Raw genomic sequence first — 13,004 nt, 5'->3', positions numbered from 1 at the left:
GTCCCATTGAAGTGGGCGCAGATGAAACTGCGCAAAAGGAACTGCCTCCATTGCTGCCACCATCTTCCCTAGGAAGTGCATGAGGCGCCTCAGGGGGTGTGACTGACCATGAAGGAGAGATTGCACCCCTGTCTGTAGTGAACGCTGTTTGTTCAGCGGAAGCTTCACTATCGCTGAGAGAGCATGAAACTCCATGCCAAGATATGTCAGTGATTGGGCCGGTGTCAGATTTGACTTTGGAAAATTGATGATCCACCCGAAACTCTGGAGAGTTTCCAGAGCAATGTTCAGGCTGTGTTGGCATGCCCCTTGAGAGGGTGCCTTGACAAGTAGATCGTCTAAGTAAGGGATCACCGAGTGTCCCTGAGAGTGTAGGATTGCCACCACTGTTGCCATGACCTTGGTGAAGACCCGTGGGGCTGTTGCCAGGCCAAAAGGTAGTGCCACGAACTGAAGGTGTTCGTCCCCTATGGCGAAGCGCAGGATCGCTGATGCTCTGGCGCAATCGGTACGTGGAGATAAGCATCTTTGATGTCTATTGATGCCAGGAAATCTCCTTGGGACATGGAGGCGATGACGGAGCGAAGCGATTCCATCCGGAACCGCCTGGTTTTCACATGCTTGTTGAGCAGCTTTAGGTCCAGAACGGGACGGAAGGATCCGTCCTTTTTTGGCACCACGAACAAGTTGGAGTAAAAACCGTGACCCCGTTGCTGAAGAGGAACCGGGATCACCACTCCTTCCGCCTTCAGGGTGCCCACCGCCTGCATAAGAGCCTCGGCTCTGTCGGGGGGTGGAGATGTTCTGAAGAAACGAGTCGGAGGACGAGAGTTGAACTCTATCCTGTAACCGTGAGATAGAATGTCTCTCACCCATCGGTCTTTTACTTGTGGCAGCCAGGTGTCGCAAAAGCGGGAGAGCCTGCTACCGACCGAGGATGCGGTTTGAAGAGGCCGAAAGTCATGAGGAGGCCGCTTTGGGAGCGGTGCCTCCGGCGGTCTTTTTAGGACGTGACTTAGACCGCCATGCATCTGAGTTCCTCTGATCTTTCTGAGGCCTTTTGGACGAGGAAAATTGAGATCTGCCCGCGGTCCGAAAGGACCGAAACCTCGATTGTACCTTCCGTGGTTGAGGTCTGTTTGGTTTGGACTGGGGTAAGGATGAATCCTTTCCCTTGGATTGTTTAATGATTTCATCCAATCGCTCACCAAACAAGCGGTCGCCAGCCAATGGCAAACCGGTTAAGAACTTTTTGGAAGCAGAGTCTGCCTTCCATTCACGTAGCCACATGGCCCTGCGGAGTACCACCGAGTTGGCGGATGCCACCGCCGTACGGCTCGCAGAGTCCAGGATAGCATTAATGGCGTAGGACGCAAACGCCGACGCCTGATTGGTTAAGGACACCACTTGTGGGGCAGATGTACGTGTTACCGCATGAATCTGCGCCTGACAAGCTGAGATAGCTTGGAGTGCCCATACGGCAGCGAATGCTGGAGCAAAAGACGCGCCTATAGCTTCATAGATGGATTTTAACCATGGTTCCATCTGTCTGTCAGTGGCATCTTTGAGTGAAGCCCCGTCTTCCACTGCAACTATGGATCTAGCCGCCAGTCTGGAGATTGGAGGATCCACCTTAGGACACTGAGTCCAGCCCTTGACAACCTCAGGGGGGGAAGGGATAACGTGTGTCCTTAAGGCGCTTGGAAAAACGCTTGTCTGGACAGTCTCGGTTTTTCTGGATTGCCTCTCTGAAGTCAGAGTGATCCAGAAACATATTTAATGTACGCTTTGGAAACCTGAAACGGAATTTCTCCTGAGAAGCAGACTCCTCAATTGGAGGAGCTGGAGGAGAAATATCCAACACCTGATTGATGGTCGCTATAAGGTCATTCACTACTGCGTCACCTTCAGGTGTATCTAGGTTGAGAGCGGCTTCAGTATCAGAATCCTGATCTGATACCTCCGCTTCATCCTCCAGAGAGTCACCCCGCTTGGGCGGCCTGGGACTGCGGTCCGTGTCAGAGACCTCACCCTGGGACCTGTGGGTTACCCCCGGGGCACATTGCTGTTCCAATTGAGGGGGACCAGGGGTCAAGGATTGGATAGAGCCCGGGGCCTGAATCACCGGTCTGGACTGCAAAGCTTCCAGTATTTTAGCAGACCATTTATCCATAGTCTCAGACAGTTTGTCAGCAAAGGCTGCAAACTCCGTCCCTGTCACCTGGACAGTGGTAGCAGGTGGATCCACCTGGGCCACCTGTAGCAGAGGCTCCGGCTGAGTAAGTGCCACAGGGGCCGAGCATTGCACACAATGAGGGTCAGTGGACCCTGCCGGTAGTACAGCTGTACATGAGGTACAGGTTGCAAAGTACGCCTGTGCTTTGGCACCCTTGCTTTTTGCAGATGACATGTTGTCTCCTCTGAGAACAATCCAGGAGGGTATATAGCCAAAAATCAACAGAGCGACCGTACAGTGCAATGTATAGCCTATAAGCATATATTATATATATATATATATATATATATATATATATATATATATATATATATATATATATATATATATATATATATATATATATATATATATATATATATATATATATTATATATATATACACACACACTTCGGTACTCAGTGGGGCCAGCACCACAGGTGCTGCTTACCGACCGCTCAGAGCGGTTGTGTGGTCACCAGATTCCCTGCCTGGGTCTCCCTGTGTTGCCTCTCCTCTCCAGCGTCTGAATCGCTGACAGGAATGGCTGCCGGCGTTCTGTGGGGAGGAGGAGACCGTGGGCGTGCCCAAGAAAAGTGCGGGAATCCAGTGCCCCACTGTACTGAGTGAGGAGGGAGGAGGATACTAATGTATGCTCCAGCCCTCCGCTGACGATCCGTGCAGCGTCCCGCCCCTCCCCTGACTGGCAGGCCTGTGGGCGGGAAAGAACGACACTAGGCCGCAGAAGCCGGGGACTAAAGTTATAAGCGCGGCCGGCAATAAGCGCGGCCGCGCGGTAGTCCCCCGGCGCACTAACACCTCCAGCAGAGCTGGAAAGTGTCTGGCACAAGCACTCCATGTCCGGCGCACTAACACACCCAGCAGAGCTGGAAAGTGTCTGGCACAAACGCTCCATGTCCGGCGCACTAACACACCCAGCAGAGCTGGAAAGTGTCTGGCACAAGCGCTCCATGCCCGGCGCACTAACACACCCAGCAGTGCTGTAATGTGTATGGGACCAGCGCTCCATGCGCGGTCCCCACGGAGACACAGAGTACCTCATAGTAGCAGGGCTTTGTCCCTGACGATATCCAGCTCCTATCCTGCAGATTCCCAGGGGCTGCGGAGGGAGCACGGTCCCAGTGCCTGGAGACCGATCCGGATCCCACTTCACCCAGAGCCCATTAAGGGATGGGGAAGGAAAACAGCATGTGGCTCCTGCCTGTGTACCCGCAATGGGCACCTCAACCTTAACAACACCGCCGACAAAGTGGGGTGAGAAGGGAGCATGCTGGGGGCCCTATTATGGGCCCTCTTTTCTTCCATCCGACCTAGTCAGCAGCTGCTGCTGACCAAGCTGTGGAGCTATGCGTGGATGTCTGCCTCCTTCGCACAAAGCAAAAAAAACTGAGGAGCCCGTGAGCACGGGGGGTGTATAGGCAGAAGGGGAGGGGCTTTACACTTTTAGTGTAATGCTTTGTGTGGCCTCCGGAGGCATAGCTATACACCCCAATTGTCTGGGTCTCCCAATGGAGCGACAAAGAAAGTCACAATTTTGGTGCGCTAAAATTATGCGATTTTTTGGCGCACTCACAAAGTGGGAGAAGCTGGTGAAGTATAGGACGTGGCAACCGCTGCTTGTCAAATTCATGAAAAGTGGCTGCGTTCACTACGCCACAAATCTTACTCCAGGGACTGGTGCAGTATCTGTGGAGAGGGGCAAACACGAGGTGTACGCCGCTCGTCTGATGCTCTGGATCCATAAAATGATAGATGGTCATGATTCATGAAGAGGCATATAAATCCAGCACGGATCCTCAGAGGCCGGTCTTGATTACCAGGCCCATAGTCCTTTAGAGCTACGGTAATACCATTAGGTTTCCTTCACATTTTTCAGCATGTTCAAACGCTCAAAATACTTTATTTTTTTTTTTGTATTTTCTTACAAGCGTTGTAGGATTGCCTTTCCTATTTAGGAACATGTTACGCAGGTCTATTGTCTGGTATTATGGAAGTCCTACAGGAGAATTGTATAGAAAAGACGCTAGGAAAAAAAATGCTCAAGTCGGAGCATGCTGTAGTGTACAATATTTAACTATAGATTTTAAAGTGTTTAGGTTTTTTTTTGGGGGGGGGGGGGTTTAGTAAAAAATAACTAAAGCTTCATGTAAAACGCTGCGAAGAAAATCCTGTCAGAATCTTGCATCGGCATTTGTAAACCACATTCCACACTAAGGTATAAAAAAGAAAATGGATTAAAAGAGACTAGGAAAGGTAAAGGAAAGAATGATACTCTTCCCTGCTGCTGAATCCACTGTTTAGAAATTTTAAGGGAACCTGTCAGGTGCCGTATGCACCCAGACCCAAGAGCAGTTCTGGGTGTATATTGCTAATACTTGCCTAACTGTCCCTGTATACACTAGCATAGATAAAGGGATCTTTAGGAAAAAAGTAATTTCTAAAGATCGTATATTATAGGCTAAGTAGCGCGGGGACTAGTTGCAAGGACGTTATTTCCTCTGGCTAGTCGGCCCACATAGCATGATAGCAGTCCACTGTGGTCATACTAACATGTTAATGAATGCGCAGCGACGCCGCACATACCTCACTCTTCATGGCGGCTGTGATGGTGGAATATGGGGGGGGGGTTGTATATCATGTGGTGTACGTTCATATTTTAGGCGTGGTTCACTGTCCATTCTCTGTATTGCTTGTGTGTACATTGTATTGTCTGTAGGATAATTACCCCCATGTAGTGATTCTGTTCCTAGGTCTGGGAGAGGGAGGACTGGCATCCACCTAAACTCTCTGCTTACCTGGTGAATTAGTCATTCTGGGTCAGTCTGTTTGAAAACTTGGAGAAGGACAAAGATTGATCCTCTGGGCTAAAGCTGCGGCTTCACAGAGAGTCTTGGACATTTATCACTTACTGGACTATATTCGTGTTTCTGGACTATTTGTATCCTCTGTATGGTGGATTATTGTATGGACCATTTCATTTGCTTGGAATAAATGTTCTTTGGATTGTTCATCCATCTCTCGCTCTGTTGTGTGATATCTGGGAAGGACCCCATCACAGCGGCCGACAGAGGATGGATGTGCTCTGCGCATGATCTGAAGTCCCAGCACTTCCGGTCATGTGCACAGTACCTCACTGAAGTCGGGAAGCTTACACCCAGCATCAGTTTAGTGCGTATAATCGGAAGTCCCAGCAATTCCGGATCATGCACAGTGCATAATTCATCGTCCGCCGACAGCCATGAAGAGTGAGGCATGTGCGGCGTCGCTGCTCATTCATTAGCATGTTAGTACGCCCACAAGGGGCATGCTAGCATGCTATGTGGGTCGACTAGCCAAGGCAACTAACGCCCTTGTGACTAGTCGCTAGCCTCATTGGCATATCATAAATTATCTTTAGAAATAGTTTTTCTAAAGATCTGTTTATCTATGCTGGTATATAAAGGGACTGTTAGTCAGGGATTAATACTAACATGCACCCTGAACTGCTCGTGGTTCTGAGGGCCTATTGCACCTGACAGGTTCCCTTTAAGCAAAAACTACATTGTCAACATCCCAACGTTCTGTGTCAGTGAAAACCATCTATAGGTTGCGATCACACTGAGTTTCTGGAGCAGAAACTCTTCAAAAATCAGAGAGTTCATAAACTACAAGTGTTGGGAGAATTTCTGCTGTGTAAGCTCAGCCATAAGACTCAGTGTGAACACACCGGTAACCTGCGTTCCCATGAGGAGTATTTGCTGACTTTTTGATGTTGCAGATTTTCTGCATCTGTTATGTAAATTAGGTCACTTTTTGGTGTGTCAAGTTGTAAATAAAGCCGCTTTGTTTTTTTATACTCTCTGGTATTTGGCTTTGACAAAACTTTATTGATACACTTGTGAGGAGATCATGCGCTTTTTTGGTGCATTTCGCACAAAAAAAAAAAAAAAAAAAAATTATTATGTTTTACTGCATCTAATACAAGACTATGGGAAAAATCTGCACATCTCTGCACAATAGCATCCGCTGGCCAATCAGAGGCCAGCAGGTGACGTCACAGGACGTCACCTGCTGGCCTCTGATTGGCCAGCGGCTGCCATTGGTAATGCTCTGCAGAGTTCTTCTGCGCGGTGGCAGAAGTCATACCAGCATAGGACTGCGACCGTCAGGGGGCCTGCATGCTGCAAGAAACAAGAAAGAACACCGAAGGAACAGGTGAGAAGATTTTTTTTATGTGTGTATGCAAATGGCATAATGTGGCATAAATAGGGGACATTACTACAGGATGGCACATTACTACAGGATGGGGGACAAGGGTGTGAACATTTCTACAGAGGATTTTTTTTTTGGGGGGAGGGGAATAACCAACGTCTGAAGGAGCCCTTAAACAGTATCTGTTGGCGTTGCCAGCTATATCATGTTACACTGGCCACATCATGGAGTGGTGGACGCAGAGCTGAATATGACATCATTATATAATTGTTCATTTTCACTGCAGATATATTAGTTTGTACAAGTTATATAATATTTCAACAATAACCAAGCAGGCATTTGCAAGGACTCTTAAACTTTTACTTTTTCCCCTGTATAGCATTAATCTTAAGCAGGCAGCATCAAGGCTTTCAATGTGTGATATGATAAGATAGGCAGTAACATTGATCTGCTCTCCTTCCCAGGTGAACAGACCTCACTGCTGGCATTTACTTATTACAAGATGGGAAGAAGCAAAACTGTTGATTTCAAACTCCTCTCTGCATCTATCTCGACCATCTCAGATTAAGACCCTCATAGCTAATGCCTGGCTCAAATCCAGAATGATGTATGCAACATGCTGCAGCTCTCAATTCACAGCACTGTCAGCTCTGCTCTCCTCCTCCCATACTGTCTGTGCTGTGAGATCGCAGCTGCAGCATGTCGCATACATTTATTCAATCATGAGAAACAGTGTGAGGTATAAGGCTACTTTCACACATCAGTTTTCTGCATTCAGGCACAATCCTTTTTTTTTCCTGATCCAACGGATCCGGCAAAAAAAAAAAAAAAAGTAAAAACCGTATCCAGCGGATCCGTTTAACGCATCCGTTATGCCGGATGCGTAAAAAAACGGATCCAGCGGATCCGTTTTGCATCCATTTTGTCCGGTTTTATTGCTGGATCCGTTTTTTCAAAACATTGGAGCATGCTCAGTTTACAAAAATGGATCCGGCAGCCGCATCCGTTTTGCCGCATTACGCCGGCGTCCATAGGCTTCCATTGTAAAACACGCCGTATTGCGCCAGATCCGGCGCGATGCGGTTTTTTTTAAGGGGCCAAAAAACGTTACATGAAACGTTCCATCCGGCCACCGCATTAATTTTGCTGCATCCGGAAAAAAAAAACCGGATGCAACGCAAAGCCGTCAGGCACAATCCGGTAACAATGCAAATCTATGGGAATAAAACGGATGCAGTACCAGATCCGTTTTACCCGTTTTTTTTCCAGATTGTGCCTGATGGAAAAAACCTGATGTGTGAAAGTAGCCTAATTGAACTGGGGAAGCTCTGTGTGTCAGATACTAAATATAGGGTGTTGCATACTTTTATTAATGGGGCACAATATGTTGCCTTAATCTGGGGCACTGTATAATGTATATTTGTTCCTAAGCATAGCGTTACGTAATTGTATTCCTGCAAATTGTGAGCATTTTTTTTTTTTTTTTTTTAAATCATAGAGTACACTTATTTGCTAGCGGTTCCCAAAACTAAAAATTTCCACTAGTGCACAAGACTGAAATGGTTGCAAAACACCATTTTACCATTACACTGGTGAACAACATGATTAAACATATGACACTGACACTATATTCTTGGACACACACTATGGGCAAAAAGAACGTTCTTATCTCTATAACTAGAAGTCACAATGGAGAAACGTATCAGAAGCAACAATCCTAAAGATCTTACCAAAGGAGTGTGCATGCTCCATCGTGCGTTGCGTTTTATAGCTCCAACAACGAGGCCGATTTCCCCTTGGACGATGTAGATGTTCTTGTCCACCATCTTAACAGTCCTAAAGAAAAATGTGATTACGGAAAGAAGCGAAACATCAATAACCAAGGACCTTACAATCACACAAGAGCAGATGCTTGAGCAAGCAAAACACATTGCCAGCACAGTGCTACACCTGATGCCCAATAATTCCATGCAAATATTTATCTAGCCATGAGAAAACACAGAAAACCATTAAAATTGTGGCAAAAAAGGGAACAAACAGGAGCCAGTAAGACAAGGATTTCTGTTATAAAGCGCAGGTGGCATCCACATGGGAAAAGCATCTGCCCAAACTTACTTTCACCGCAGGACAAATAACTGATTAACGCACAAGAGAAATCACAACATTTAGCCCGATATTTAGAGAAGAAAACTATTTAAACAGGAAAATAAAGCTGATATATCATGGGATGAGAAATCGAAAATGCATGCTCCCATACAAAAGTCATTACGCCTATTAGATCCTACCAGAGGCCGGATAATAGGTTACCGGCCAGTGTAACACAGGCTGGGGTAAAATACTGCACTTACAAAGTAGTGCCGCGTATAATACAGAGGAGACTAAAAAATCCCAATAAAAAAAAAAAAATAAAAAAAAAATTTTGGGGGTGAATATAAAATATATATTTTTTTTAAATTTATTTATTACACACATACATTTGGTGCTACCGTATCTTTAACAACCTACACCATATGTATTTCAATGCCATATTTTGTTTATCCCTTCAAAGGGAATTTAATAAAAAAGGACACTAAAAAGCCCCATTTACCCCCATAATGGTACTTATAGAAAGACCCTCTCACAGCTCCATCAACAGTAAAATGAAAAAAAAAAAAAAAAATAGATGGAGCTCAAAAGATTGGAAACCAAAAGCAAACTTTTTTTTAAGTGACGTCTTTTTTTTTTTTCAAGAGTAGAAAAACTTAGGCTATGTTCACACAGGGCATCTTTTGCTGCGTTTTTGAGGTCACAAAGATGCACCTAAATGCATGCGTTTCCTTCTCCCAGCAAAGTCTATGAGATTTCTATTTTGCGGTCCACACTGGGCATCTTTTGTTGGCTGCGTTTTTCCAGATGCAGCATGTCAATTCTTCTTGCGTTTTTACCGCGTTTTTGAGCCCTTCTCCAGTCAATAGATTTCACTTACAAAACCCATTGGGTAAAACGCAGTAAAAACGCATTTAAATGCGCCAAAAATGCATGCTTTTTTGCAGCTGGTGCCTCTTCAGAAAATGAGATGCACTCAAAACGCACATAACAAAAGATGCCCAGTGTGAACATAGCCTTAAGATACATTTGGCAGCATTGTGATAATGTCAATTGGTTTTTTTCATTATAGTTTTTTAGAGAGGCTTTAGGCTATGTGCGCACTTTCCGTCGTCCTACATGCAGTTGTAAACGCACGTTTTAACCTTAATTGATTTTGCCAAAGTTGCCTTTTTAAAAAAATTTGCGCAGAAAACGCATGCGTATTTACCGCGTTTTAGATGAGTTTTCAGCGCTTTTTGCATGCTTTTTCCCTTGCATTTTGACAGATGCGTTTTGAACATCAAGACACTACTAAATAAAGTTTAAACAGTCAAACACAATCAAAAAGTTGAAAAAAAAAGGGACAAATCTATATTAATGGGAAAAATAATGGAAAGATATATTTAATAAAATTATAGCGGTAGTATACATTTTATCGGTAAAATAGTAATAAATGCATATTATTCTTACATTTAATTGTCGGACTATGTGTGTTAAAGGGACATATCAAATCATTATTTTGATGTCCAAAATGCATGTTTTCTGCAATGAAAAAGCAGGTAAGGCTGCTTTCACACTACGTTTTTTTAACATGCGTCATGAACTTTTTTTGCTGTAAAAGCGGATCCTGCTTTTGCAGCAAAAAACTCATGCTAACGCATGTGTTATCTTGCAGGATCCTGTCACTGGATGTTTAGGGGCGGGCATTGGAGTCATGTGATCGGGAGTGAGGGGAACTAAACGTGCCAGACTGGGAGCCGGCTTCTTACAACTGCGGAGGTTCGTAACCAAGGTAAACATCGGGTAACTTGCTTGGATACCCGATATTTATCTTGGTTACGAGCGTCTGTACACGTAACCAACGTAAACATCGGGTAACTAAGAGAAGTGGTTACCCGATATTTACCTTGGTTACGAGTGTCCGCAGCTCTCAGGTGGGAGAGAGAGACAGGAGAGGGAGGGGGAAAGACAGAGAGAGAGAGAGGAATGAGAGGGTGGAGGGAGAGGGTGAGAGAGGGAGGAGAGAGAGGGACTGATCACCAGAGACTGGTTTCTGGGCATGCTCAGTAGAGCAAGCAGGATCCTGTCTATCAGCATGCCGGCGTTCACCTGCGTTTGCATGCAGTATAGTCAGGATCCAGCAGTTTGCAGTATTTGGACGCAGCTCAAAAACGCTACAAGTAGCGTTTTTGAAAAATGTTAAAAAACTGCAGGTCGCTGGATCCTCACTATAACGCACGCAAACGCAGGTGAACGCAATTTAACACGAGTCCATTGCAAATGCATTGAAATGAAAACGCATTTGCACTGGATCCGCTTTTGCGTTAAAAAAACGTTCATGACGGATGTTAAAAAAACGTAGTGTGAAAGCAGCCTTAAACGCAGGAATTTTGATTGTGCCTGCGTTTTGCTACTTCTCATTGACTTCAATGTTAACAAAACGCACCACAAATGGCAAAAACAACTGACAGGGTCCTTTTCTGAACGCATGGTTTTTGACCAAACTTATGCAAATTTTGAGATGCGTTTTGAAACGCAAAGTGCGGACAAGAAATCATGAATTCTCATTGTCTTTAAAGGAAAACCAAAACGCATGCATTTGGGCACAAAAGCGCTGCAGTTCAAAACGGACCCAAAAACGCACCTGAAACGCAGGTGAAAACGGAAAGAGCGCACATAGCCTTAAGGGAACCTGTCAGGCCCAATATGCACCCAGAGCAACGAGCAGTTCTGGGTGCATATTGCTAATCCCTGCATCTAGTAGCATAGATAAAGAGATCTGTAGAAAAAGTATTTGTAAAGATCTTTTATTGTATGCTAATGAGCACGGGCAGTAGTCTCCTGGGCGTTTCTCCCTGGCTAGTCACCCCCATTAGCATGTTAGAACGTCCCTGTGGGTGTGCTATCATGCTAATGATTGCGCAGCATCACAGGATGATCTCACACACCTCTCCGCTGCCATCGCCGCTTGATGCTGGATTTCGGCTCAGTGCACATGACCCCGGAGTTTGGGTCATGCACAATACTTGAGTTTGAAGCCAGGACACGTACACCCAGCTTCATAGTGCGCATGACCGAAAATCTGGGTTCAGGCGCACTGAGCAGAAATCCAGTGTTGGACGCAATGGCGGCGGAGAGGTGAGTGAGATCATCCTGTGACGCTACCATTCATTAGCATGTTAGCACACCCACAGGGGCGTACTAACATGCTAATGGGGCAACTAGCAAGGGAAACTAATGTCCTCACTCATTAGCATACGATATAAGATCTTTAGAAATACTTTGCTGTCTCAAAACCAAAGCGTCTTACAGTTCCAGCAAGGTGGATGAATTTATAGAACTCTCATGCCCACCAGGCTACTTTATTTTTTGGTGTAATCTGACCTGTGGTGTATGTTTCAAATCCACAGCATGTCAATAACTCTTGAAAATGAAGCAGGTTTATTAAAGCATGACACAAAAAAAAAAAAAAAAAATCAAAGGCTTGTTAAAAAACGCAAGTAACTTCACACTTCCATAATTGGGGCAGAAATAGTGCAGAAATTCTGCAACATCAAAAATTAACCATAGGCTCATCATGGGAACGTTGCATAAAAGTACCGTAAGTCCAAACACAGATTTGCAGTCCTTTTTCTATTCCTCTCCATTCATCAAACATCAGTATTTCCCGTACGAGTGCGATCCATGATTCTCAAAGATAGCACTCATACCTATGATAATCTAGGGGCTGGTCACGAGAGTTGTTTTTTGCAAACCAAGTGGTCCATGCAAAATCAGATATTGATCGGAATGTCAAACTTGGCAATGAAAGTCTATGGGTGCGTGAAGAAAATAAAAAAAAATTAAAAAAAAAACAAAAAACGGACAGAACTGTGATACCATTCGTGTGCTGTCCCTTTTTCACATGAGAAAGTGAAATATTTTTTTTCTCATAGGTGAAATAAAATGTGAAAATAAAATGATGAAATTGAATCTAGTTTGCAAAAAAAAAAAAAAGAAAAAACAAAAAAAACCTGATGTCGGAATGAACCCTTAGTAAAAAACTAACAGTTTTACATACGCCATAATCGTCGCAATAACAAATGCACCTCATTCAGTAAAAAAATATTCCTCATTCTATAAAAACTAGCCCTCTAGACTACATTTCCCAAGAGCCAGGGCACCTTTGTTTCCCTGCCAAAGCTGAATCCTCCCCACAGGTCACACACTGCCACCATCAGTGCCTGCCCACTTTAGGCCCTGTGCGCACTTACCGGTTTTTCCCGCGGATTTCCTGCAGAAAATGTTCATAACATCTCTGCAGTGAATCACCAGCAAAACCTATGGGAAAAAAAAAATCCTGTGCGCACTAGGCGGATTTTGACAGTTGCATGTTTTGCTGCGGGATTCCCGCAGCAAAAACAATTGCATGTCACTTCTTTTCTGCACGTCGCTGCGGGATTTCACTCCATTGACTGCCATGTAATCGTGAAATCCCGCAGGGAATAACGCAGGCAGCAAATACTGTGC

The 13,004-nt window shown here is 45.0% G+C and overlaps 1 protein-coding gene across 11 annotated transcripts in view; it reads right to left on the bottom strand.

The window, feature by feature from the left end:
* The window catches only part of GBF1 (golgi brefeldin A resistant guanine nucleotide exchange factor 1), a 325,666-nt gene that overhangs the window by 300,221 nt on the left and 12,441 nt on the right, over nt 1-13,004 (bottom strand). For all 11 annotated transcript variants that reach the window (XM_075348884.1, XM_075348888.1, XM_075348889.1 and 8 more), the window contains exon 2: nt 8,159-8,264. In XM_075348884.1, coding sequence (XP_075204999.1) covers nt 8,159-8,254 — 96 coding nt within the window. In that variant the 5' untranslated portion in view covers nt 8,255-8,264. The remainder of the gene's footprint in view (nt 1-8,158; nt 8,265-13,004) is intronic.

The sequence above is a fragment of the Anomaloglossus baeobatrachus genome, chromosome 5 (genome assembly GCF_048569485.1).
Source record: "Anomaloglossus baeobatrachus isolate aAnoBae1 chromosome 5, aAnoBae1.hap1, whole genome shotgun sequence".
Lineage (NCBI taxonomy): Eukaryota > Metazoa > Chordata > Amphibia > Anura > Aromobatidae > Anomaloglossus > Anomaloglossus baeobatrachus.
Note: the sequence above shows the minus strand (reverse complement) of the source record. Positions and strands in the feature narration are given on the sequence as shown.